The following is a 25,721-nucleotide window of genomic DNA, read 5'->3' on the forward strand; positions in this document are numbered from 1 at the left end:
TCTGGTTCGTCAGTTGCTTTACTACGGCTACAGTGAGTTGGACGTGTTTGAAGAGACGTTTTTTTCAGTCAGTCTTACACAACGTTCTCGGTGTCGACGGCAACATAATAAATAGTCAGAGCTAAAAAAACGTGCAGTTATTTTTCGATTTAACGTTGAAATTACCAATCGGTCAATAAATAAACAAGAAAAGGTTTTTTTTCTCTGTCGTTAATTTATAATGAAAAGTTAATTATTTTAAATTGACCAAATAACCAAATCACTTGAAAATTACTGTGCAAATTTGTGTCATACTCAACGACTTACTTTATAAAACACTGTATACCATAACAAGTAAACGAAGAATTAAAAAAAAAAAACTTCAAATCCATTCGAAAGTAATTAAAATGTTTTGTTTAAGTACGATGTTGATGGTAATAATCTTCTTTATTGAATTGCTCATCTCTGTGTGGTTGTAATTATTTTCATTAAAGAATCATTTTTTTTCTTCGTTTTTTTTCATAATTTTTTATTTTTTACTTCTTCGGTTAAATAGTTGTTTGTTGACCATTTCATTAATGGGTAATATTTAAACTAGGCAGTTATATTGAAAGAAAGATATACCTGCCAAGTCAAGTTGAGGTATATGTGATTACAATTAGGTATTTACCTACATCAGTGAGGTCCATCTGTGCATTTTATGGTTCACGTTAAATAGTTAATTGAAAAACTCCGTGGCGCTTATAGTTATATGTTTCGTTTAAAGTAAACAACCATTTGAAATAGAAAAATTTCGTTTTTCAAATTCTGTTTAAGAAAAAGATGAAAAAAAAACTGGTAAATTTGATTACAGTTGTGCGGTTGGATATTTAAACGGCTATTTACACTCACTTCTGATAATTTATCATTTATTGATGAATAAAAAATTCCAATTTATTGATAGCATACCGAACGAATGTAATTTATAAGGAACGGTTCCTCAGGCGAAATAAAAATGGTTTTCAACAGACAAATCCCTGGAAACGTTTTTCTATCTATTCACTAGTTTTAAATCTTCAATCCTACGCTCGGTATACATTGATTTAATTCCAAATTCAATAGTTTTTGTAAAAAGGAATGAATTAGTGACGGTTTGAAATACACTCGTGAGTCGGGTAGATCAAGTGATTTTCGTTGTGAAATAGATCTCCTAGTGATCATAGTGCTGCATTCGGACGTAATCCTTTTACCGTTTTCAAATCATAATACAGAGAGGCAAACGAGTTACGAAATAAAAGGAAAAAAACGAATACAAAAAAAGATAATTTGTTTGTTTGGAATTTGGTGTCGGAAGATCTTTCATGATGCATTATGTGGTATACATTTAGGTTCAGTTTACAACGTTAAACTTGGTCAACATTTAAAAAATGAATCTGTTAGGTAACGTTTGCATAGGGAAATAGAACTAGAGGAACATTTTCTTCTTTCTTAGGTAACATCTTATTGGAGCAGATCTCCTAAACAAGTCGTATTTCAAATTAAGGATCAGATTAGTAGAAAATTTAAGATTTTTTAACAAATCTGTAAGACCAGTAATGTATTTCCCCTTCGCTCCAGCAATACCGTACCGTTGACTACACCTAAGCTCTGATCTCTCAACTGCCACTGTTAAGCGCTGATCACCTAATTGCCCCTGTTAAAAATGTTAATTCATCATATCAGGAATTTTTAGTTTTTGCATCCGGACCATCACTTAAAAAAATTTCCGTTTAATTTACGTTATTTTTGACAAATTGATTTAATCTCCGATCTTTTAACTCATTCGTTCCATCAATGAATTGATTAACTTATAATTTTGTCTTGTGTGACAGAATGATGTCGATGGATTTAAATGAGACTAATCAACGTAAAGGACACAAATAATAGCATCGTTGACTACAGTGATCGTTTTGTGATTGATAATTATTGATACAAAATAATAAAATTTTCGTCGGTGCGAAGAATTGGACATCGAAATGGCAAGGAGGAAGTGTGTTAGGTACACATTTACCGTCATCTGCTTCATTTTAATGGTTTTGCATTTATCACATGCTCATTGGTGGTAAGTTTCATTTTTATCACATTCCTTTTAGTTGTGAAGTTTCGGCGTTTTCACAATTTTTTTTTAATGATTTGTCAAGTGAAATTGGTACAGATAGGCTTTATCTTGGTATTAATCATTATTAATCGTATTGCATGCTTAGCTCGCTCGATACGTTTATTGACTCACTGAAATCTAAATCTAAAATTTAAATTTATTGAAAATTTCGTAATTAATTTGATGCTAATTCATCAAATTCAATGTGTCTTTTAGTATCATATGGCGAAGTTGATCTTATTTTTTGATCTGGAGGCTTCTTTTTGCCGATTACCAATGCCGGATATAACACTTAAAAAACTGGAAATTCTCCGAATTCTTGGAAATTATATGTCATTTGTTTCCTAGGTTTGGTAGTAACAGTGCCAGGCGACCTAAAAGTAATATCACAGAGTCATCCAAAGACATACAGTCAAAGGCAGTCAATTTTCAGCATAAATTAGCTTCAGCTGTTTTTGAGCTGATCCATACAAACAATCACAGCCGTTTATACGTCTTTATACGGTTTTACCACTATCATGCGCGTGCGTGTAGCAGCTTCAACCGTATGAACAAGGAAAACCAGTTTTGATTGTATGTGTGGATCAGCTGAAAAACAGCTGAAGCAAATTTATGCTGAAAATTGACTGCCTTTGACTGTACTTGTAGTTTGTCAAGGAAGTAGTTTTGTGTTGTTCAAGTATAGACCAGAAGTGATAAGGGTCGCCAAATTTCGCCTTTTAGGTTAAAATTACTATATTTAAGCCTAATTTAGCAAAAAATCATTTTCTAACTGTTTTTTAGAATCTAGATTTAGACTGAATTTAATGTGGAAACAATTGCAAACCACAAAGCACTTTTCCGCGAGTCCATTTTTATTTAAATCCAGGAATGCGGTTTTTATGGCTTTGACTCCTACACAATAGAATTACACAAAAAGAGGAAAAAATAGCGGAAAATTTCATTAAAACGAAAATGTTTCTGCGAAATGTATTTTTTACGATAATTCGATGTCATATTTTTTACCTGCGCCCAAAGTCTAATAGGAAAATCATCAAGGAAAATGGAAAATTCAGAATTTTTTAGACACTATTTTCACAAACGTTCTTGAAAGTGACCCATGCACTATAATCTACATTTTTGTGGTTAGGTGACGATCTCATTGTTATTTGGTTTTTCCTTTAAATTGTAATTACGAATAAGTATACTGATGACCAATCTGATCTAAAAACTTTTTTTTGTGGAAATAGTTTTAAAAATTAAAGATTGTTTCACAAAAACAGGATTCACTAGATCTTTTTCCATTAAAATTATTTTCACTGTCATCATTCCTTTCCTGACTCATAGCGCCGCTTGAAAACGCTTAGCTAAACTATTTAATAAATCCTTTTAGTCACATCGTCAGACAAGGTTAGATTTAGAATTTTTCCACTTAAGCGCGTAAATGTTAAATGATAATTGTTTCTGTTACAAAAAGCGTCATAACACGTTATCAGCGCACTAGTTAGAAAAATAGCTATTCTCTTGAATAACTGATGCTTCCTGTGTGATCTTTATATCGTATGTGTTGGGACTACAATTTTATGTCCGAAATACTAGTCAAAATGTTTACATGCTTCAGTTTTCACCTTGTTCTGTTATAGCTATTTTCCTAAAACATGATGAAAGGCTTTTTTTAGCGAATGGGAGGTTTCGAGTTCGAATCGAATTCGCTGAAAACAATATTTCAGCATAAGTTAGGAACAATATAATAGGACCGGTAATGTGAAATCTTGCTTCAACATGTAATAGTAGATTACATACTTGTTAGGCCTGTTCATTTTAGAGAAATAGTCTCAAATTCATCTGGCATGGTGTCTATCTGGTCCGGAAAGCAAAAATATTGGACCCGTATTTTTTTTTTAGAATTTTAAAGAATAGTTTTGATCTGGGGAGCGAAGCATTTGTTCATATGTGCGTTGGTTAGAAGAGTAAAAAAGATATACACCATCATTCTCCTCTCTTCTAACCAACGCTTTCGTACATTTGAACAAATGCTTCGCTCCCCAGATCTAAACTATTTTTTAAAATTCTAAAAAAAATACGGGTCCAATATTTTAGCCTTCCGGACCAGATAGACACCATGCCAGATGAATTTGAGACTATTTCTCAAAAATGAACAGGCCTAATACTTGTGCAGAGTGTGGAGTTTGTATGCTGAGCCGATGGCGAAGTATACAACCACACGAGTCAAAAAAACGATTTCCGCACAATTATGTAGTTTAGTTTACCTCTTAAGTGCGGCAAAAGTGAATTTTTCTTCTGCGGCCCCCGCGAAAAATAAATTTTCGCTGCACATAGGAGGTAAAATACTTTACGTAATAATTGCTTCCAAATGTCTGTTTTGATTCGTGGAATTCCGACACTCGGCTTCGGCTCGTCGTGTAAACTCCCTCGAGCCAAAACACGACATTTGGAAGCAGGTACGGAACGTACTATTACTTAGTCATAGATTGGCTTAACTTGGATCAACAAATTTCACAGAAAAGCACCATTTCCACCGTTTTTCTTCAGATACTAGAAATACCGGGCAATAAAAACTGAACGTCTAAAAACAGAAAAAGAAAAAATCGCGCAGTTAAAGTATTTAAACGATTCAGTACCGCATCCCCGACATCATCTAGTCAATCCATTTTTAATCGTACCCCATGACGCTACATTCTTTGTTATTGTAAACTATGTTGAAGACAGGTTAATCAATTTTCCACTGCTGGGGAACGTTTTGTTATTAATACATTTCGTATTTTTATACGGTTCGCTATTGCGAACTACCGATGAAATTCACCGTTCTCCGTAAAATGTGAACAGCGATTGGCAAATTTGCCAATATAGGCTGTGTTATTTATGTGCGGTACACGTGACAAAAGAGTGTTCTTTTACCACGTCGATTTTTAAGCCGTTTGTGGTCTTAGAAATCCATTTTCTAATCATTCGATGATCTAAGGAGCCGGTATTTTCAATCTTAATGTTAGACTCGGCTGTTTTACTTCCAAAGTCACTGTATCACCAAATTGAACGTTTTCCTTCTTTTATCACTGAAATTCTAAGTTTATTTTTTAAACAATGGTCAACGAAAATCAAAACCATAACAATGCTGATGGAAACAATAATCCGCCGCTCTGGCACACTCCACAGCCAGGACCTTCAACTCCACCTCGATTAGAATTATTAGAGCCAATTCACTATCCTCCTTCTCCAGAGATACGTTCTATGGTTGAGGGTATTCTAGCGAAGCTGAAATCCGTACTGAGTATTCAAAATCCAGATCGGACTGAAACTTTAACTCAGTACGATTCAATGAGCGTCCGAGTTGGTCAGAATAATCCGCAATTAGTAGAACAAAGAGCGGCTGTGCAAGTAAATCAAGAAGGTCAAGTCAATGGACAAAATGTACAATCGGCCCAAACATTTAGAATTAGAGTTCGACGCGATTTATTTCCAGATTCATCTTGTTCGAAGGATAATCAGCGTTAATTTGTAGTAAATTTACGTAAAACAATGGACTAAACATATAAATTGAAAGTGAATTCATATAAATACGTCGATCATTTCTCGTTGTTCTGTTTGATTGTTGTCCATAGTGGTATTAGTAAGAAATGCATTTATCAAGATTTGCCATGAAGTGTTCAGACCGATTTTGTGGCCTATGCTCGCTATGGAACCTATTATGCGACTATACATTTCCGTCAAAGCAAAAGAAAGAAATTAAAAGTCTCATGATGCTTGCGAAAGTTAAGTACCTTTAATGCACAATTTTTCTCCTCTCAATGGGAGTACTTACGATAAAAAGTTGCTAAATATCTCGCTAAATATTCCCTTTGAGATATAGGTAAATTCGCTGAAGAAAAACTTGTCCTCTTGCCATGTATATATTAGGGTGGGTCGATTAAAAAAAATAATTTTTATCCAAAAAGCACATAGTGCTACACGACCGTCATAGTGAGGGAAACCACCCGATCAATTTTTACTTCAAATTATGTTCTTGAAACAAAAAAAAAATGAAAATTTTCGGTTGCAGAACGAATTGGAATTTTTCTTGCGAGTAGAATGAGATTGGGCAGCACTTACAGAGAAAAATCAGCCTCAGCTTTTAAACGATACCTCACATGCCAATGCAGTGTTACTATAATAGTGACACTGCATTGGCATGCGAGCTATCGTCTAAAAGCTGAGCTCAACGTCTTCCAGAAAATCCTATTTCAGAAACAAAACCATTATCCTCACTTAGTACGAAAAAAAAACTTTTCAAAGTTCATAAAGATTTTCCAATTTTCTTGACATTTTCCGCCCAATTTTCAAAAAATTGTGATTTAAATAACGATTACTTTGACCTAGGTCATGATGCATCTTCTGTCCGATATTTCACTTCAAAGTTGAGCAATTAGGAACAAAATTTCTACTTTCTACTGAACAGCTCCCGACATTTTGTCGCTTGAAAAATCACTCGTAAATAATGCTCTATTCAAAAAAAAAAAAAATATAGAAAATGATCTGGGGATCTGACGGTCATGGAACACTATGAGCTTTTTGAATAAAAATTAAAATGTTTTAAATCGATCCACCCTAAATATTCATAATTTCAGTCAGTCACTTACAACTAATAATTTATTAATGATTGACGTAAAATCTTGTGTTTTCTCAACTTCTTTTATCATGAGACACAAAGGTAAGGTACTTTACAGAAATAAGTAAAAGATTTCTTAAATCTCATGGGTAGCCTTTCATAATAAAATAAGACTTTTGTTCTTCAATACTCGTTTAATTTTGTGTGTAATTTTCTATAAACATCCCTCCATTCGTCTATGTATTTGTATGGAAATACAGAACCGTCCGACTGGCAGAAAAATATTCCTTGAAATGCTTAATGCTTCCGTATATTATTCATTTTTTTCCCTTTTATTAAAATAAATGTCTTATTATGACGACGAAACATCCACATAACATCTTAGGTACACATTTATGTATTTTATTATAATACAAGTATTTGGTGGATGCCTTATTACGTTTACCTATCATCAGTTTAATATTTAAGAGAAAAAATCTGTTTGCTTTATGATTATGAAATATTTTGTTCCATTCTTATGTCTTACATGTAATTCCTTGTTTTTCTATTATTTTTTCAAGAATTTAAATTGTGTTCAGCAGTATTCAGGAGATTCTTTTTAAATGGCAATATTGATGTACAAAAAATGAAGGATTGGTTGAAAGAAAACGTTGAATAAAAGCATTTCAAGAAAGATGATTTTCTCATTGAATATTGCTTTCAAGTCCAAGTTTTGTGTTAAATATCTCCGTTCAATACTTGTTTTAAAAGGAAATTTGCTTACGTTTAGCTAGACACCCTACCCATCCACTGCGCAGTTAATTTAAATTGTCACCTTACAAAAAAAGGCAACCTCATTCGGAAAAGCTTCAAGCTAAATCTAATGCAACATGACGTCATTTGCTGTTGTCCATTGTCAGTAGTACTGAAAAACTCGATTCATACACAACACATCCTCATTTTCGGTATTTATTTCATTGAAATTTCTATGTCAATAAACAGTTCTTCATAATATGAGCCTTACTCGGCAGGGCCCATCATGACTTTCATCAGCGCACTTCAAGCAAAAGTGCTTCGACTGACAGCTGCCAAATAGAGTACTATTTTGTATGAAAAAGGCTCCAGATTTTTTTACAGTGCCAAGATTTGTTTGATAGACTGTCCCGTTTCAGTACTCTATTTAGAGTACCACTCATGCTTGAAGTTCGTTGCTTTCATGTATTACTACCATTTCTATTTTTTTTTTTTTAAATTGTCTTACTCAATGCACATCCGGAAAATGAGTCACTACTTTATTGATATGAGCGGGATGACTCAAATAAATAACGGAATTGCTTGGAACTCTATATTTAACCTTATGTGATTGCAGCCATTGTCTTCGGCTCGGGTTTGAACCCTCACACTTGGATAAATTGAAAGTTCCAAACAAGGACGTAATCTACTAAACTCCATTCAATTCGTCTAATCGGTAAAATTCGGAAAAACGATATTGTATTGAAATATTTGATGGATTTAAGTGCATTGAAAAACTACAAAAATTCAGTACTACATTTTGCTGACCAAAGCATAACGTAATCCACTAAAAAATTAGACAGTTTTCTTTCACCTCTTCCATTTCGTTATCCATATTGAAGCTAGCGTGTGCAAATAATGTGTATCCGTGGTTTCCAATATACTGGCAATTTTTTTTCCGAAAAACTGGATACCGGGAAATCTAGCCGGTCCAGCGGGAAGAAAAATGAAAAGGAGAAAAGAAGCCGGAAAATGACTAGAAATGGACTGAAATTACTGATGAGGAAATTACTAGAAATTTAGAAATGACCAAAAATCGGAAATGACTAGAAATGGGAAAATGTCTAGAAATATGGGAACGGATTGAGATCGGGAAATGGCCGGAAATGGCCGGAAATCGAAAAATGACTAGAAATCGGGAAATGTCTACAAATGGGGAAATGGTCAAAATTCGGCAATGACAAAATTGGAAACGAACTGAAATCGGCAAATGACCAGAAAACGGAAAATCGGTTCTTGAAAAACAAGGAAATCGTAAAATAACGAAATGACATTGAAACGAAAAGGAATCAGGAATTAAATTATATGATAAAAGGTGAGTATACAACGGGAAGCGAATCGAGACCTTTTGAAGGAAGATAGAAAAAAAGCCTGTAATAGTGTACAAACGAAAATTTTAGCTTGCTTCGCTCGTGATTTTAGGTTTTGAAACATTAGTGATCGATTTTCTTCACTTCGGAAACGTATCAAAAATGTAGCTTTAGTGCATATACTTTTTCCTCTTTAAACGTCTGGACATTTTGTTTTTCGCTCGCTCCGCTCGCGTCATTTTTGTTATAAGTTTGTACAGTAAAAACATTGTTTGTCAGTATAATCGAGAAATTAAGATGGAATGATACAGGGAAATCCTAACATTTTTACCGGGAAAATTTGGTTGAATTTTAGTGCAAACATTATTTGCACTGAAGGTTCCTCCATTATTGAAATTCAGAATCCGGAACTCCAAGGTTTATCGATTTAAAACTAATACTTCTTGGTTAAAAATGAAAGACCCAAAGGTTTGAGGAACGTAGTCTCACGTCTCAAAAGACAAAAGAATAAATTCTAACACTCAAGAAACGTATCTGGTACAATCTCGCTACCAAAAATATAATTAGGTAAAGCGAATCCATACACTCTGTAGTAGCGAGCCTCTACCTGTCTATAAACATAAGTTCTTATCTTATACGTTCCCAACAAATAAAGTTCTATAAATAGACAACGATACCATCCACTCGTACAGCCATTAAACCAAAACTACAAATTCCGAGTATTTAATTTTATGTAATTAAGTTGGGATTGTTATTGTTATGCCATCATTCTAATGGTCGTTAAATGACAAACCGTGTTACAACCAAAATTTTGTTTTTGTGGGATTTTCTTCGCTGCAATTTTGATAAAATGAAAATGAATTCGAGAGTTTCAGACGTCGTTGCTTATACACGTGATTTTAAAAATAATTTTTTTTTTCGATATTGGTGTGTAGTTAGACACGTATATGCCTTTGCCTCATTTTCCATTCGTTAAAATGAAAATCTTAATTAAGTTTTTCGAAATTGTGTAAATGCAAAACGTAAAACTCATTTCGACTAAGCATGAAACAAAACAGTAAATGGAGTTAAAAATTAATGATAATAACATATTATTATTATTATTATGCTCTGTGTGCTTTTGCCTTGCCTTGCCTTTACGTTTTACATGCGGCATAGACTGGTAAACTTTATTTGAGAATGGAAGGAAAAAAAACGCCGAAAAAAAATGTTTATTTTAAAGATTTCTTTTTCTTACTAAAAAGATAATTGGTACATCTCGCTTCATAAATATGTCCTTCATTAATTAATTTAAAAAACAAAATATCCACTCAACGACCGCAATGTACTTTTGGCGATTTTAAAAAACAATTACAATAAAAAGAAACTCTTTAATTATAAACTTTGTTTACAATATCCTTTTAATTGGATCATATATCGAGACGTTTAATATGAAAATTTTCAAACGATTTCAACATACATACATATTGGGTCAATGCAATGAATGCAAATATTTTACTAAACAAATGAATGGAACAAGTTGTTAGTATTATATAAGTTTGTATCCATCACTATTGCATTTGGCTTACATTATTATCTTGAGCAATGTCTGACACATTTGTGTTTCGGCTGATGAGATGCTGACATCGTATGCGAGGAATGTTTAAAGTTTAATTTTAAAATATCAATTAAAATCAATATGAACTTACAGCACAATGAGTATGGATGGCTTTGCCGTTTGTTTTCAAAGAATTTTTTCGGTTTTTTTTCTACGACTTTAATTTTCGAGCGATAGAAGGGCCTAGCCGAAACATCTTGATAGAAATATTCAACTGGAAAATAGCCCAGTAACCGTGGTTTGTCCAGGAGTGCACTCGAATCAAAATCGAGAGGTCTGCCGTATTAGTGCATACAGAAATTCAATGTATTTCGATCTATGTCGTAGTTGAATATTTCTTGTCAAAAAGATAGAATTTTTTACTTGTGGACCTTCAATCAATAGTTATGTACATGACTAGCAATAAAAAGTTTAAAAGTAGAGTTTTCGTGTGAATTTTGTTGATCCGAGGCGAAGCCGAGGTCAATAAACACACTAGAACGAGACTTTTCACTTTTATTCCGGATTGAATTTTGCATGTTACATGCGTGGAAACCGTACTTTTCATGGTTAGTAATCATTGGTTATCACATAATTTGTGCAATGAAGCAACAACAGTGATATAACAGAGATGATGATGACTTGAGACTGAGAATCCTCTTGAAATAAAGCGCACTTTTGAAAAGAAAATAGTTGACAGGTATTAACGCTACCCACTCATGTTTATTGAATAACCGGCAAATAACCAAAACAGACAAATCCCTTAATCAGATTCGACACCAATTTCAATTTTTTTTGTTAGAAACATATCGTTAAATGATGTGGCCCATTACGGCAAGATTAACAAACGAAAATCTAGATTATATATTTTATTGCTTTGTTGCGGGTCGCGAGTGTGTACGTAACATAAAAAGTGAAAATTAAAATCTAGATTTACATTTGTTAAACGAACTTTTGGTGGTAACAGTTTCAAACCAAAATATTCTCAAATCAGGGTTATTTTTGCAAAAGTATCGCTATATAATCATTTAATCTGCTACTACTTTTGTTTAAGCTATAACCTATGGTTTGATACAAAATCTTTTACTTCATTTGTTTTAACATTTATTTTCTTACTAAAACAACTCATTTTCATCGTTGCCGTCGACAACAGATGATTAGGTTAAAAAATATAAAAAAAAAAACAAATTAAAATCTAAGAATCGAAGCTTTATAAAATAAGCCCTGCAATTCAAAACAATTTTTGCAAATCCGTTTTTTTTTTTGCGAAAACGACAAAATTGCAGATTTTTCATAATCATGCAGAAGGCAATTTTAGCATTGCTGTTATTACCAAATTGCAAAGTGAAAAAATCTGAAAAGAATGCCAGCGAATCGAACATTCTAAATTCTGCATTAACATAAATGTTTTGCAAAAAGAAAAAAAGCGAAACGAAAGTCGTGGTCTTTAAAAGCACAATGTTTCCTCAATCTAAATAGATTTATTGTTAAAAATGAAAATGTTTTAGGTCAAATATCGATCATGCATATAAACATTTTCAATCTATTCCACGTCAGACATCGAAATTAACTTGTCACTAACAAGTTTCATATTGAAAACAATATAAAGAAAATTGTTTGAGGCTAAATTGAAATTATATTTTTCTAAGCTCTGCATACAAACTTGTTCCGCTTGAAATAAAATGCAAATACGAGCGCGCTTTGATTTACGATTGTAATCATGATCCTTCTAGTATAAACTTTTCTTTTAAATATTGCATGGCTGAACCATAGAAGAGACGACGCATTTAGTGTAGACTATGTTGTCGACGATAAGTGTCGAAGATTCGAAAAACCCGTTTTTAATTTTAATTACACAAACAAAAATAAGGAAAATAATATCTTAAAGAGTCAATGGCTAAGACGACGGTATACCTTCTTAATACCGTACCGTCTACCAATGTGCAGGCAGCGCAGAGAGAATAATAAGAATGAAAAAACAAAAATAATATTAAAATTATTATAATTTTTGTTCTTGCTTTTGCCATTCGCCATATTCCGAATACTTTTATGCAGTTCTTCGAATAAAACAATACTCTCTCTCTGAAATGTTTATTGACTTTTTTCCATTAGCTAATGAAGCTCAACTGATACTTAGAATGTTAGAGATTGGATAATGCTGGAAAAGAATGAACCGAGAGTATACCCATCAATATAGTTTTTACGTAAACATAACGTTAGATTACATACAATTATGTTTCGTTCGGATATAATATAAACTGAAAGATGGTGGTATGTAAACATATAATAATTTCTTGGCAGTTTGATATTGTTCAAGCGTAAACTGAATACCATTTTAGTGCTCGTAAAATCTTAATAAAATTGAGTGTATTTATTTATGATTCTCTATGTGCAGACTATAAACCAAACTAGGTACACGCTACACACACAGCACAACACACATAGGTAATACAACAATAAACAGAAGTAATATTATTTCTCATATTGATAATAACTATTGAAACTAATTCATTGTGCTTAATGGCTGGAAATTGATTTTTTTTTGCTTCTCTTCTCCCGTCTGAATCAAAGACATTTTTAGTGTTGTACGACATAAAGAACATTCGAAACTATCGACTTATGAAACTATCATTGTTTCGTTTTCCAATTCCTTTTATTCTCCGTTTTTTTTTCTTCTTCTTTGACTACGAGGAACAATAAATTTATTCGCCGCATTAAGTCTAATTCATCAATACAATTTATATTTATTAACTTAATCACAATAGAGCAACGAGAGAAATGTCAATGGAACGTATGAAACATCCAATATTTCCAATAAATATAAATCCGTGGATATCTATCCATATTCATATTTTCCTACGATGAAGCCGAATAGGAATTCTCACCCCTCTTGTTCGACAAGGTCATACATTCCGTTCTGTTTATTTTAGGCTACAAATATATATATATGTTTAACTAACTTATACAAACAAATTAAATTATGTACCGCAAGCATGGCGGGAAACACTGGTACAGCATAAATGTGACTAATTGTTGTTGTATGTAAGGTCGACAAATCCATAAACATATTTAAGTATGTGATTTTGCATATCCGTCACTAACCTTCCGTTAATTACAGACCTGTTCGCTGTAAAATATTTTTTTAGAATCTTACCAAGCAAAAGCGTGTGGTTATTATATGATGCCGGCGTTTGTTTATTTAAAGTTTAGTCGTTGTCGTCAATGACAAACTTTTATATCTTTTTCTACTTGGCATTAGAAATTGCTAACGCCAACAATTTGCTGACTGTAATTATCTTATATTTCAGCATGGTTTAAGTTTACTAAAAAAATGTCTTATCATACCTTCGACAGTTTTGATATTTTTGGACGTTGTATAGTTGAGCATCTGTTATCGATAACAGTGACCAACGTATACTGCCTTCATCTGTCTTTATCTTACATTGTACATGTTAAATAAAAATGAAGTAAAAGACTTGTTAGATCAAAGGAAGTAGTAGACCAGAGAATTAAATTTTTTTTGGCGATATGCCTCCCTTGAGAGATTAATTGGTAGGGAATGGATTTGCTCAACAGGAAATCTTTGTTGGAATCTCTGTGACAGTAATTCGTAGAAAATAGTTATTTACGTATCTGTTGTGGACGGTATATTTTAGGGAATTTCGCGAGTTGTAGCTCGAACGAAGTGAGAGCAACAAGCGAAAGTACCTAAAATCAACCATCCACAACGGATGCGTACACAACTCTTAGGCTGAGGGCCTAAATTACAAGAAAAATTCCGAAATTTATGCCCAAGGCATGAAAAACTTATTTTCATGATTCGTGGCCGAAAGTGATTCAGCTTTAGAATTTTTCGTTCTTTTGCATGAAAAACTCGATACGTATTGAACGGTTGATTTCAGGCGGAGGACACACGAGCAATTTTGTATTGGTGGGATCGACAATTATGCTGCGTTTTCCATTGTAATTCGATATTCACCACAGGCTAAACAATGGAAATCGCAGCATAATTGTCGATCCCATCAACGCAAAATTGCTTGCGTGCTTTCGGCCTCAGTCACTTCGCTAGGCACTCGCAAAATTTTCCAAAATCGCTCGTCCGAGACAGATACTTAAATGAATATTACTATGATGATAAGTTAAAGGAAGCATCAACCAGTGTCTAATTACGTACAACGCGTGTGTATGTCGATTTTATTCATCATCAAGTCAAAATTCATATTATGACGAAGGTAGATGCAACCAGCCACAACCGAAAATACACCCTTAAAAGCAACCACTGTGTGAGAGAATTGTAAACAACCACAAAAACCGAGAGCATCTAACCAGTTTGCTAACAATCCGCGTAATGTGCACATCATTCGCACCCTTCCCATTTTAAATATTTAATCAGTGCCGAGATTAGCCCAAAAGTGACAACATTACCAGCCGCACCATTGCAATTTATGACACAAGAACTTATGATTAATTCAATTCAACGAAGTACAACCTCAACATCGCTGTAATAAATGTTTAATCGTTTATTATACATATTTTTGTTGAATTATTTTGAATATTTTCCATTGTAAAGTAGGTATTCATTAATATATGATACCTTACTTCTGATGTATACTCACATAATATTTTGAATGGTATTTTGAAAACCTCAAATCCGCACCCTTCATATTAACAGTAACAAACGCATTCACGCATCTCCAACCCCCGAAAAATTTATATTATACACTGCCAGGGATTTTTTTATTATTATACAAAACCAAAAGCAGGCAAGAGAAAGAGAGAATTAATATTTATGTTGGTTTAATAAAGCAAATATTACATTCAATTAAATTAATTAAATAAATTTTTACCGCGCCGCATATCGTTCATATTCGTCAAAATATGTATTTGCTGTATAGGGTGATCTCAAAGATCCTAATCATTCATGTTGTTTCTTTAACTTATGCTTTCGTTTGAATTATTTATAGTCAAAAGCGGTGAACGTTTGTGTACATTTCGGTCGTTTGCACAGATTTTTTTCCGTTTAAATATTTTTAGCAATTTTTGTTACTTACCAATGGAGCAAATGATAATAATGGTACTTCTTGTGTGAAATTTACCGACCGAGGCGTAGCCGAGAAATATCATTTGCCCCATTGGTAAGTAATGTAATGGTAAGTAATTTGATCAAATCAATAGAGATCCATGGCAAATTGCTGCAATGGGGAACTAAAGTTTTGACAATTTCGATACGCATCTTGTTTGGTACGATCCCCTGATCACGATCCGGTTAATGAAATAATTAGGGAAATTAATGTTTCCAATTTATGTGCCAATGAAAATCATTTTATTCGGGCAAAACAAAGTTCAATTCAAAATTTTACTTCGAGTCCGAAGTAGGTAAAACGATTCTCTTACAAAGGTTGAAGGTACACTGTAGCATCAATCTGACATGGCCCATCGTGCACAGCAGTGATGTTACTCTGTATGAATGTATCATTTGTTTGGTAATTCGGCGTTGCATCCGTGATGCCAATTGGGGCGGTAAATTCAACCACACTCCATTGTCGATCGCCAGTATCGATATTGAATTCCATAACAGTTTTCGCTTCTTCACTGCAATTGTCGGACTTTTGAGTAAAAGTTTGCCATAGCTCTCCCGGATTGGTGACGTTGAATCCTAACCGCTCTAGTTCCAACCGAAAAATTAGTTCAGACTGTGTAAAACCGACGGCGAACAAGAATGTGGTTACTGTTAACATTAATTTCATTGTTGGAAGATTGATACGAATTTGCTCAGATGTTTTCACTTTAAATGCGCACTCTAAACTGTCGGAAGAACTTGTGGATTTAACGGTTACGTTATACGGAAATCAGTTGTTTATCTCGACCTTTGTGCACTTTTTTAAACGATATCAGTCGCAATTAAGGAAGAGACGAAACTTTTTTTAGAATTGCATAACGCAGTTCCGATAGCTGAAGAAATTAATTTGATAACACAGACATATCGAGAACCACTTTTTTGTGTGCTCAGAATCATATTTAAGGTTGATTTGAAATTACTTGTGTTTCATTAGCCCGTACGATCGCATATCAGTGATTCACAAGTGATAGTGCGTGTGATACATGTCACGAATGGTAATTTTCTGTCATGTGAAATTCTATAACTTGTTCTTTTCAACCAGTTCCTAATTACATACAACGAGATTTGCGATAAAGCCAAAAAAATTGAAGCAAATTGAAAAGTAAAATTTTCAGCTCACTATCGCCTTCACCACTTTCAGGTCTTGATTATGAAAACCGGTGAAAATTCTCTAGAGTTACATCGGAAAGGATTTCCTCAAGTTATGCTCTTAACTGACGGAGAGACAAAATTTTTGTTTGTAGTCTTGTCGGTATCGGTACAATATTAGTGCAAGTGACTATTCATTTGTAATGTCGGCATCGAAAAGAAAACTTGTTCCCTAAACAACTTCTTCGAATAAAAAAGTTAGACTGCCATTGCCATTGGCCAGATTGTGTTTTAAAGGAAATTTGTACTTTTACTGTTATTATCCTGTATGTGTGGCTGTGGCAATAACGGAACAGATTAAATTACCAATATAGTAGATATGCTTCATATCATCCCATTAAAGAGAATCCTACTAAAATTTGTAATTAATTTTTTCTTTATTACATCTGGATGGCCAGTGTGTGTGTGTGTATGTTTCGTTTACAATGTCGTTCTTCCGTCACATAAACTTTCCCCATTACACACAGTTTTAGGATGCAATTTTACGATTGAAACGTTTTTATTCACAATCAAATAACACAATGAAACACTCTTTAGACTGCTTCGCTTTGGTGTCATTTTCCCGAAAACTACATTAGACAAACAATTTTATATGAAAATACCCACAGTCCCAGATGTTTTAATATTAACAAACGTAAGGAACATATATACATGGTACCATTCCTCCCATAATGTGTGCTGTTTTTCAAAGACCATAAAAATGTTCATTACAACCGGAGAGCATATTATAATGGAACTCGTAAAATAGACATAATAAAAAATTACCGAATATCGTAAACAATATCAAAAAAATATAATTTCTCTGTTATTTTATGGTTGTCTCGGAAGTCTTTTAAGTCTAAGCCGCGTTGCATATTACACAGCCAAAAAGGTATTATTATTGTTATTAGTTCCGTAATTTTCGTTTTTCTTTGGTTTTTGTTCTTTTCCGTCGTCGTTGTCTTTGGCTCTTTGGTAGTTTGATGCGCATACAGTGAAATAAATCAAAAAAAAAAGAAAACAGAAAACACACAAGGGTACAAATCATGGATGCGTGTAAAAGCTTGGGAGTTACAAGATTGGTTATTTATGGCACCGTGTTTATTTGTCTGCATAAACTACGTTGACTTTCATCTTATTCAAGCAATATTCAGCTTACATATTGAATTCACAGGCAGTTAATTTTACTATTAGATGCAGAAGCCGTAGATGTTATAAAGAGGGGAGTAGTTGTAAATAATGGTTGACGGTGATAATAACTTTGTCCGAAATTAAACCTGTGGTGGTTTCCCTGTAACATGGAATTTCTTTTGATAATTTTTTTTTACGAACGATTTCATTAAACAAATACCGGATTCGTGGGGACGTATGAGACGTATTATAAATGGAAAAGGATTTCAATGAGTCGCAGAGAATCTATGTAGTAAAATTGTCAGCGCAGCCTGCATAGACAAAAAGATGTGAGGGAAAAACTGTCTGACGCATTTTCCAGAGGACCTTTTTATATGTGCCGAGAAAGGCATTGGTCCCTAGAAGCAAAAATCTCAATTTAAAAAAATTTCCTCAACTAACCCAAAAGTTAGCCAATGATCAAAAACCGAAAACATGCACTTTTCTTATGGAAAGTTCTCCAGGTACATGACACGTAAAGGGTCGTGTGGGGTGTCATCAGAAAGGTAATAGTTTTATTTTGATTGTTTCCGTGGGTTGGATTATGCCGGAGTTGGTAAAATGAAACTGCATTTGTTTAAGCAATGTTTCGAGCACTATTTGGCTCTTCTTCAGGTTCGAAGTTTTATTTTAACAACGCTGCTATAATCCACAAAACCTATCAAACTATTATACTACCAACATTGGAAAGATAAGTGCACGTACTTTCGGGGTAAATAGGGAATTGAATGTCCACTCGAAAAGGGGGTCCGATTTCGGTAGACTGTATTTCAAAAGAATCCCTATGTCCTTATGAATCAATAGGCAATGTATAAATGTATAATTATTGATGGTTGAACTACACGAAAATAGTCTTTACACTCTTGAAAAAAGATTGCACATTCTTGTGTATGAATACTAAAATGTTTTCATTGCAACGAGCATCGCTTAAGTATTCAATATAATTCCGCTAATATGGCACGGCCATGTATACGAGAAACACATGCATCGAAATTCATGTGAATTTATGGAAAATATTCCCCGCGAAACCTACATTCAACAACCCTCATGCCATACTCTATTATAAAAACAAGCAACTTCTTTTCTGTCCAATTAATATTGCCTACCTCCTTCATTCATCAGTTACCATCTTTGTTTTTATGAAATGCATTTATATCATGTATGAATAGAATGTCCTATACGCTATGTATGGTATATATAAGTGCAGAGTATACATAGCGTATGTGTGTACCCGTTTTAGCATTTTATTTAAAGCGAAAGAAGAAAAAAAAACCGTATGCGAATTGTATAATGCAAGATGTTTGATGTTCAACAATAATTACCTCTATAAAAGTTTCCTCATTTTTCCATTTGTGCGTTCTGATTGGTTGGTATGGATTAGCCTATAGAAGAGGCACGTTTGTTTTACTTAATTTAAATTATGTAAAGGAAGCAGAAAAAAAAAATAACATTCCCAACAAGTACTTGTATGGCAGAGAAAAAAATCCCTTTTATGCTTAGCTTATACTCATAATTAGTATTTACTAACAAGTACACTTTTACCCGTTTTCACGTACGCTACTCCACTCCTATCCACCCTTTTTACGTGCATTGTGCATCGCAAAGTGGGTATGTGTTATGTTATTCGAACAATGCAATCCCAAACCATGATTCGGATGAAAAGCCAACTATAAAACAATATATACTATGTGGAGGTTCGTATGTGCGTTCATTGTGAACCACTTCGATAACTTGTAGAATATCATTTTGTTTGCATACATCAAATGATGTCTAAAATGCCCAAAAGGAATAACGTATACACACAGCAGCATGATTACTTTCATGAATGGATTACCGACTGGTTTAAGCTCATCTATTCGATGTTATAATATACGTACGGGTCTTTAGTAGGTTTTCCTTTGTAGAAAATAATATTTTGCACATGAGATATGGTAGTCTTCTCGGAATAGTAAAATGTTAAATGGAATTAAATTGCGGACTGAATGATTTTTGAAAACATTATGCTGGAAGGATACTCCACCCCATTTTGACAAAAAAAAAAAAACGAAAGTGGATCATATCGGTACAATTGGACCAAGTTAGAAAAGTGGAAATCTGTTGCTGATGATCGTGTTTCACTGGTTGACTGGCTGACTGATTGAAATTGGTACAGATCATGATTACAATTCAACAACGACATTTATGGATAGGAGGGCCTACTTTTCGGAAACTAATTTCTTGAATTTCTCAAAATTTCTCGAATTTTCTCGAATTTCTTAAAATTTCTCGAATTCTAGAAATTCGAGAAACTTCAAGAAACTCTAGAAATTAGTTTCTTGAAATTTCTTGCATTTCTCGAAGTTTCTCGAATTTCTTGAATTTTCTGGAATTTCTTGAAATCAAGAAACTTTGAGAAATTCAAGAAATATTTCTCGAAGTTTCTTGAATTTCTCTAAGTTTCTTGATTTTCTCGATTTTCTCTAAAAGTTTCCAAAAAGGAGGCCCTGATGGATACTGTTCCGTTGACTTTATGTTTTCAAATTTTTACAAAAGTTTGTTTTTTCGGGGCAAGGCAAATGATTCGCTCCAAAAATTTTAACTGAGGTAAGCGTACCCGACTGAGGTAGTTGCAAAATTTGCAAAGGGAAAATGTTTTTTGCAACAACTACTTCAAAGGGCTGGTAAACGTAGATTAACCTGTTTCAGACGCCAAACATATGACCAGTATTATTTTCGGGTCTATTACTTCTATGAATGAAAGTATTTTTAATCGGTTGATTTCTAATCTAGTACTTCAATTTTTTTAACATGCATTTTACTATATAAACGACCACATTACCCAAATCTTGTCATTATTTTTATCGTCGTTATCGATAACAGGTGAATAGTCGTATGTGACAGGTTAATGTGTTGAGATACTTAGATGAGAAATACCGCGATAGAGAATTATAGAGCGGTGTTCAATCTAACTTATACTATTGCCTTTACAATTTATTTCACATGAAATATCGACACGTTGCTGTCGACAATGGTTTGAATTGATATCGCATAAAATGCTTGAAATTTTAATTCCTTCCCTGTAAGCTAGACTAGGTGTAGCCACACTGTGGTATTTCAGCGATGTCGCAAGAAAATCTTGAATAATTTTGAAAACTAAGCAGAACGCACATTTGATTTTACTGTATTCGTCACGCTTCATGTACAAGTACGTAACAACAACGGTTCATTTTTTGCAAATATTTGTCTTCGGGTATAAATAGATGGACAAATGTCGGAGAAAACCAACAAAAAATTTACATTTTAAATTATTGTATTCTTTCTATGAATTCGTTTTTAAACAAAACAAAATGTGTGGCGAGGAACATCTTCCATACTATTTGTGACACGTTCTTGTGTGATGCAATTTGTAACAATTTTTTTAAATCATAAAAACCCTCTGTATAATAACCCATCCAGGCATTTTGTCATGGATAAAGATTACACTATTGCAATGGCCAGTAACTCTCCGAGAGTTTTTTTTTAAGTAATAAAATCATCTTCAAGCAATTGTAAAGTGATTGAGTTTTATTGACATACAACTAAAAATGCTACACTGAAATCCTTACCTAAAAATCTTTGAAATTGTGGATATTTTGAACCACAGCAGAAGAAAGAGAATCCATATTTTCACCTATGTTTTACGATCAAATTTTTGATTTTCAGGGAACTGGGAACATATTCATGGCATACTGTTGGCTTATTAGATCCAGCTGGAGCGGTCAAGAGCCATTCCGACATTTGCCAAAGTTTATTAGATATTACAACAGACCAACGTCGGATGTGTATGCGCAGTCACCGTGTACTAACGGTATGTTAAAGTGTTTCGCCCGAAGTTATTAGGAGAGCCATTTCATCATAAAAAAAAACCTTTTTCAGGCAATTTCCCTAGGTGCTAAAATGGGCAAAGAAGAGTGTCAGCATCACTTTCGTAACAATCGATGGAACTGTACATCAAATTCGAATGTGATCTACGGTGATGTGCTGTCAATAAGTAAGTTTTTTTTTCTTGTGGACCATTACCCTCAAGGTCTGAATTAATTCGTTCTGAAAACAATTTATTAGAAAGCAGAGAAACGGCTTACATTCATGCGATCAATTCGGCTGCATTAGCATGGTCCATTACTAGAGCCTGTTCGAAGGGTGATTTGGCTGAATGTTCTTGTGATAACAGCATAAGAAGAAAAACAAGAAAATGGCAGTGGGGTGGATGTTCTGAGGTTGGTTGTTTTATTAGCGATGAGAATTAACCCATTTAACTCACCAGATGTTCGATTTAGGATATTAACTATGGAGTGACGTTTTCGAGAAAATTCATTGACTCACAGGAAAGTAATACGAGTATTGCCGGACTGATGAATTTGCATAACAACGAAGCTGGAAGGAGGGTATGTTCAACATGTTAATGTTCATTAATAAGCTTAGTAGATGTCTAATTTGCAAATTCTGTCATTTTGTTAGGCAATACGATCCAGAATGCAAAGAGTCTGTAAATGTCACGGAATGTCTGGTTCTTGTTCAGTACGAGTATGCTGGAGACGATTACCTTCAATACGATCCGTTGGCGAAGCACTCGGACAACTCTACGACGGTGCTTCATACGTTAAGGTGAACTTAACATCAAACTTTGTTTAACGAGTTCCTAACAAGCCTTCTATTGATTACAGTTAGTGGAACGAGATGGGAAAGCTTCAAAATTGAGACGTCGTGATCCTGAGCTGAAAAAATTGATAAAATCTGATTTAGTGTACCTAGACGAGTCACCGGATTATTGTGAACGACAGGAATCGTAAGTTAAGCTTACACAAACCACAAAAAAGAGTAAAACGCGATGCAAGTCCCTATGCGCACATCCCTGACTTACAACGCATAAGAGCCTTTACATACGAATTCCTTTGTTTAAAATTGTCGCTAAGGTTTCTATGCGTTGTGAGGCAGATTCGGTATAACGGATCTTGTTACGCTTCTTAGCTTTGAGAGGTAGACCGACAATTTTTAAAAGCAGTGGCGCCGAGTATTCAATTGCTCCTCCATCCTCATGAGGAAGTTTTTGGAGTGTTGTGCAAAAAAAAAATGTTTATAATTTGAGACTTGCGTCCGTCACAGTCCATGATCCTTATGGTGATGGAGAATTATGTGATACCAACAACCTAAAAGTCTTTTGTTTTGTTTCAACAGATTTGGCATATTAGGCACAAGGGGACGTCTATGCAATCGAACATCGCACGGTATCGATGGTTGTCGTTTACTCTGCTGCGGACGTGGCTATCAAACGCGAATACGACATGTCGAAGAGAAATGTAAATGTAAATTTGTGTGGTGTTGTCAAGTTAAATGTGAAATGTGTAACTATAAACGTGAAGAACATATTTGCAATTGAGAACGAAATTGATTTCGTAAATGGTGATAAAATTGTTCGTTAACGACAAAATACTTTTAGACTTTTTTGATGGAAAAATGATGGGAGACGTATAACTGTAATGAAAATTCATTTTTTTATTTAATTTTTAGAATATTTTCGTGTGATTTATAAGTAGTTACGTAGGATTAAGATGAAATTTGGAACACTTTCTACTAATCAGATTGCTAATTTATAGTGTTTTTTGATGTAAAATTGAAATTTTCGTTTTTGAAATGCTCAGAAATTTAAGAATTTCAGAAATTAGACCAGACATGTTCGAATTTAGTTTAATTGAATAAAAGTTTGTGTTACATGTGGTCCGTATGCCATAAAATATTATCGTTCTTCCCTCCATTAAAGAGTATGCAGAAAAACACACCTCCGCGAAATAAACCCATTTTGTAAGACTAAGTTTTGTGACCACTAGGCCTAGAAGATTAACGGTGAAGACTTGTTCTATACTTGTGTTGGTTGAGAACGTTTTGTTTTATTCCATTAAATTTTGATCCCTTTTGGAAAGCAATCGTAGTCACTCCGTTTAATTTGCAACGATGGAAAGTGGGAGGAGTTTTCGTTGTTTGATCGTAAACGGATAGCTAAACAGAGCAAGTGGGTGGAGTACTTCAACGGTCGTGATTCCTATGTTCGACTTTATCGGGCATCAGTGTGCTTTTCTCTGCTCAGTACATAACAGACATAAGTTTTAGGAAAACCGTACCTGTCTTACCCTAAAGATCTCTTTCGCATAAAATCAAATTTCTTATTCTGCTCTACAGGTCTTTGGCTAATAGTTTTCCACTTTTTTTTAAATCTGTTTCTTATGGTGCAATTATTACTTCAATTTTAGAGCGAATGCGGCATAAAATTCGTGAAATAATTTCAATTTTTTACAATTTTCATCATTATCTCTATCTCCTCAATCGACCTGCACAACTGAAGTGAGCAAAATTTACATTTTAATGGACCCAAGACAAAGTAAGTCTCTTCCGTCCTGCTCCATCATCACACATGTGTTTATTTTGCCGACCTCTAATAAATTTTAATATTTTTTTTGTGATAAATGACATTCATTTTAAATACTCAAGCACATAAATGAAGTGTTTTTCACCATTGACTCCTTGACTTGAAATACCGGATAACAATCAGAGCTTTTGCAGTGTTTGTCATCTGTTAGCCTATAACATGACCATGAGTACTTAAATTTAAAGAAGAAGCACGAAGAATAGGGTCCTACGATACTCTCATTGCGTATAAGTGCTTCTACTTCCTTATACTCAATTTACATTTCATCGATGTAATACGATAGACTCTAGATCTATTCACCAGTGGCGCCAAGTTTACAGGAGCCGATGGATGATTGTCCCCAATGGAGAAGTGACTGTGACCGAGAAGATGGAACTTCTAACTTTTTCCCGAGATAAACACAACGTTTTTCACAAAAATGATTTCCGGTTTATAAGCGAAGGGGAGCGTCTGCGTTGTGAAAATGGATTTTTCTCCAAGTCCAAGGCTTAGGGAGTGTCCATAAATGATACCCGCTTTTTCAGTGGTGTCAGCAGTTTTAAGTTTTAGTGCGAATAGCACTTTCCCTTGTATAACTTTACCCAATATGAACAGAATCTAAAGCCAACACCTCTGCTACTCACATAACACCTACCCGTTTGTGGAAAGCCTCTCATAGGCGTGAGACTCCGGTCTAAAGTGTACTCACTCGTTCACCTATGTTTAAGTACATTTTAGTATGCGATACGTGTTTGGATTTTGGATAGTGGGTTCGATGAAAGTAATTTATTAAAAAAAGATATGCCAAAAAAACGCTTTTCAGTGGGTAATATTAAATATGTAAGATGTAGAGTAAATTTCTATTGTAAAGTAAGATGACATTTTGGATGATAACAATTTTCCACAAACAAAATATTTATTTGAAAAATTAGGGGGAAAAAATCCAGAAAAGTGAGAAGAATTTTTGTTAACATTAAATTGGAAGTTGAATAAATAAATGAGCATTTTCTTAGCTTATAGCCTAGCGATAAGATATTTTTATTATTGTTTGTAGGGTTGATGTTCTTAGTAATTTTTAATTTATTAAAACGTAGAATTACACACTCAATTCATCCCTAATCTTAATGCTTGTAGTATTTATTCGAATAAAAAAATGTAAAAATTTTTGTGTTGACAATTTCAATCAGACAGCCGATCCTCATTTTCACCTCTAAAAATTGCGGAGAAATAAAACAAAATCCTTAACGTGTCACAAACGACTATTAAAAAGTTTACATCTCGGGTAGAGACGATCTGATACATTTGTAAAAAAATTGAAGTACAAGATTTGAAATCAATCGAATTAAAATGCTTTGGTCGATGGAAGTAATAGACCCGATAATAATAGTTATATGCTCGCCGTATGTAACAGGTTAAAGTTGGTCTTCATACGGAGAAAAACAGAGACTTTTTTCGAAAATCTTCTTAAGTTTCCTCACATTTTACGTTTATTTACCCAAAACAACTGAAAATGTGGAAAAGTTTGAGAAAATGTTTTTTTTTTCGAAAAGAA

General features: G+C 33.9%; 1 protein-coding gene across 2 annotated transcripts; it reads left to right on the plus strand.

Annotated features, from left to right (window-relative positions):
* Positions 1-25,335, plus strand: LOC119073976 (protein Wnt-1-like). Of its 2 annotated transcripts, none has more exons than XM_037179885.1 (9): positions 1-413; positions 1,830-2,059; positions 21,433-21,577; positions 21,646-21,760; positions 21,832-21,986; positions 22,047-22,154; positions 22,228-22,374; positions 22,434-22,555; positions 22,945-25,335. In XM_037179885.1, exons 2-9 carry the CDS (start codon positions 1,974-1,976, stop codon positions 23,144-23,146), a joined length of 1,080 nt encoding a protein of 359 aa, XP_037035780.1. In that variant the 5' UTR covers positions 1-413; positions 1,830-1,973; the 3' UTR covers positions 23,147-25,335. The 2 variants fall into 2 exon arrangements, with proteins under 2 accessions (XP_037035780.1, XP_037035779.1); XM_037179884.1 differs by having other exon boundaries at positions 1-193.
* The last annotated feature ends 386 nt before the right edge of the window (positions 25,336-25,721 follow it).

The sequence above is a fragment of the Bradysia coprophila genome, unplaced genomic scaffold (genome assembly GCF_014529535.1).
Source record: "Bradysia coprophila strain Holo2 unplaced genomic scaffold, BU_Bcop_v1 contig_138, whole genome shotgun sequence".
NCBI classification, from domain to species: Eukaryota; Metazoa; Arthropoda; class Insecta; order Diptera; family Sciaridae; genus Bradysia; species Bradysia coprophila.

Excerpts from the sequence above, each read along its gene's own strand:
- LOC119073976 (XM_037179885.1), top strand. The coding sequence starts at position 1,974 with ATGGCAAGGAGGAAGTGTGTTAGGTACACATTTACCGTCATCTGCTTC. Across the intron at positions 21,761-21,831 it reads CGGTGATGTGCTGTCAATAA|AAAGCAGAGAAACGGCTTAC; the intron begins GTAAGTTTTTTT and ends ACAATTTATTAG. Across the intron at positions 22,556-22,944 it reads TATTGTGAACGACAGGAATC|ATTTGGCATATTAGGCACAA; the intron begins GTAAGTTAAGCT and ends TTGTTTCAACAG.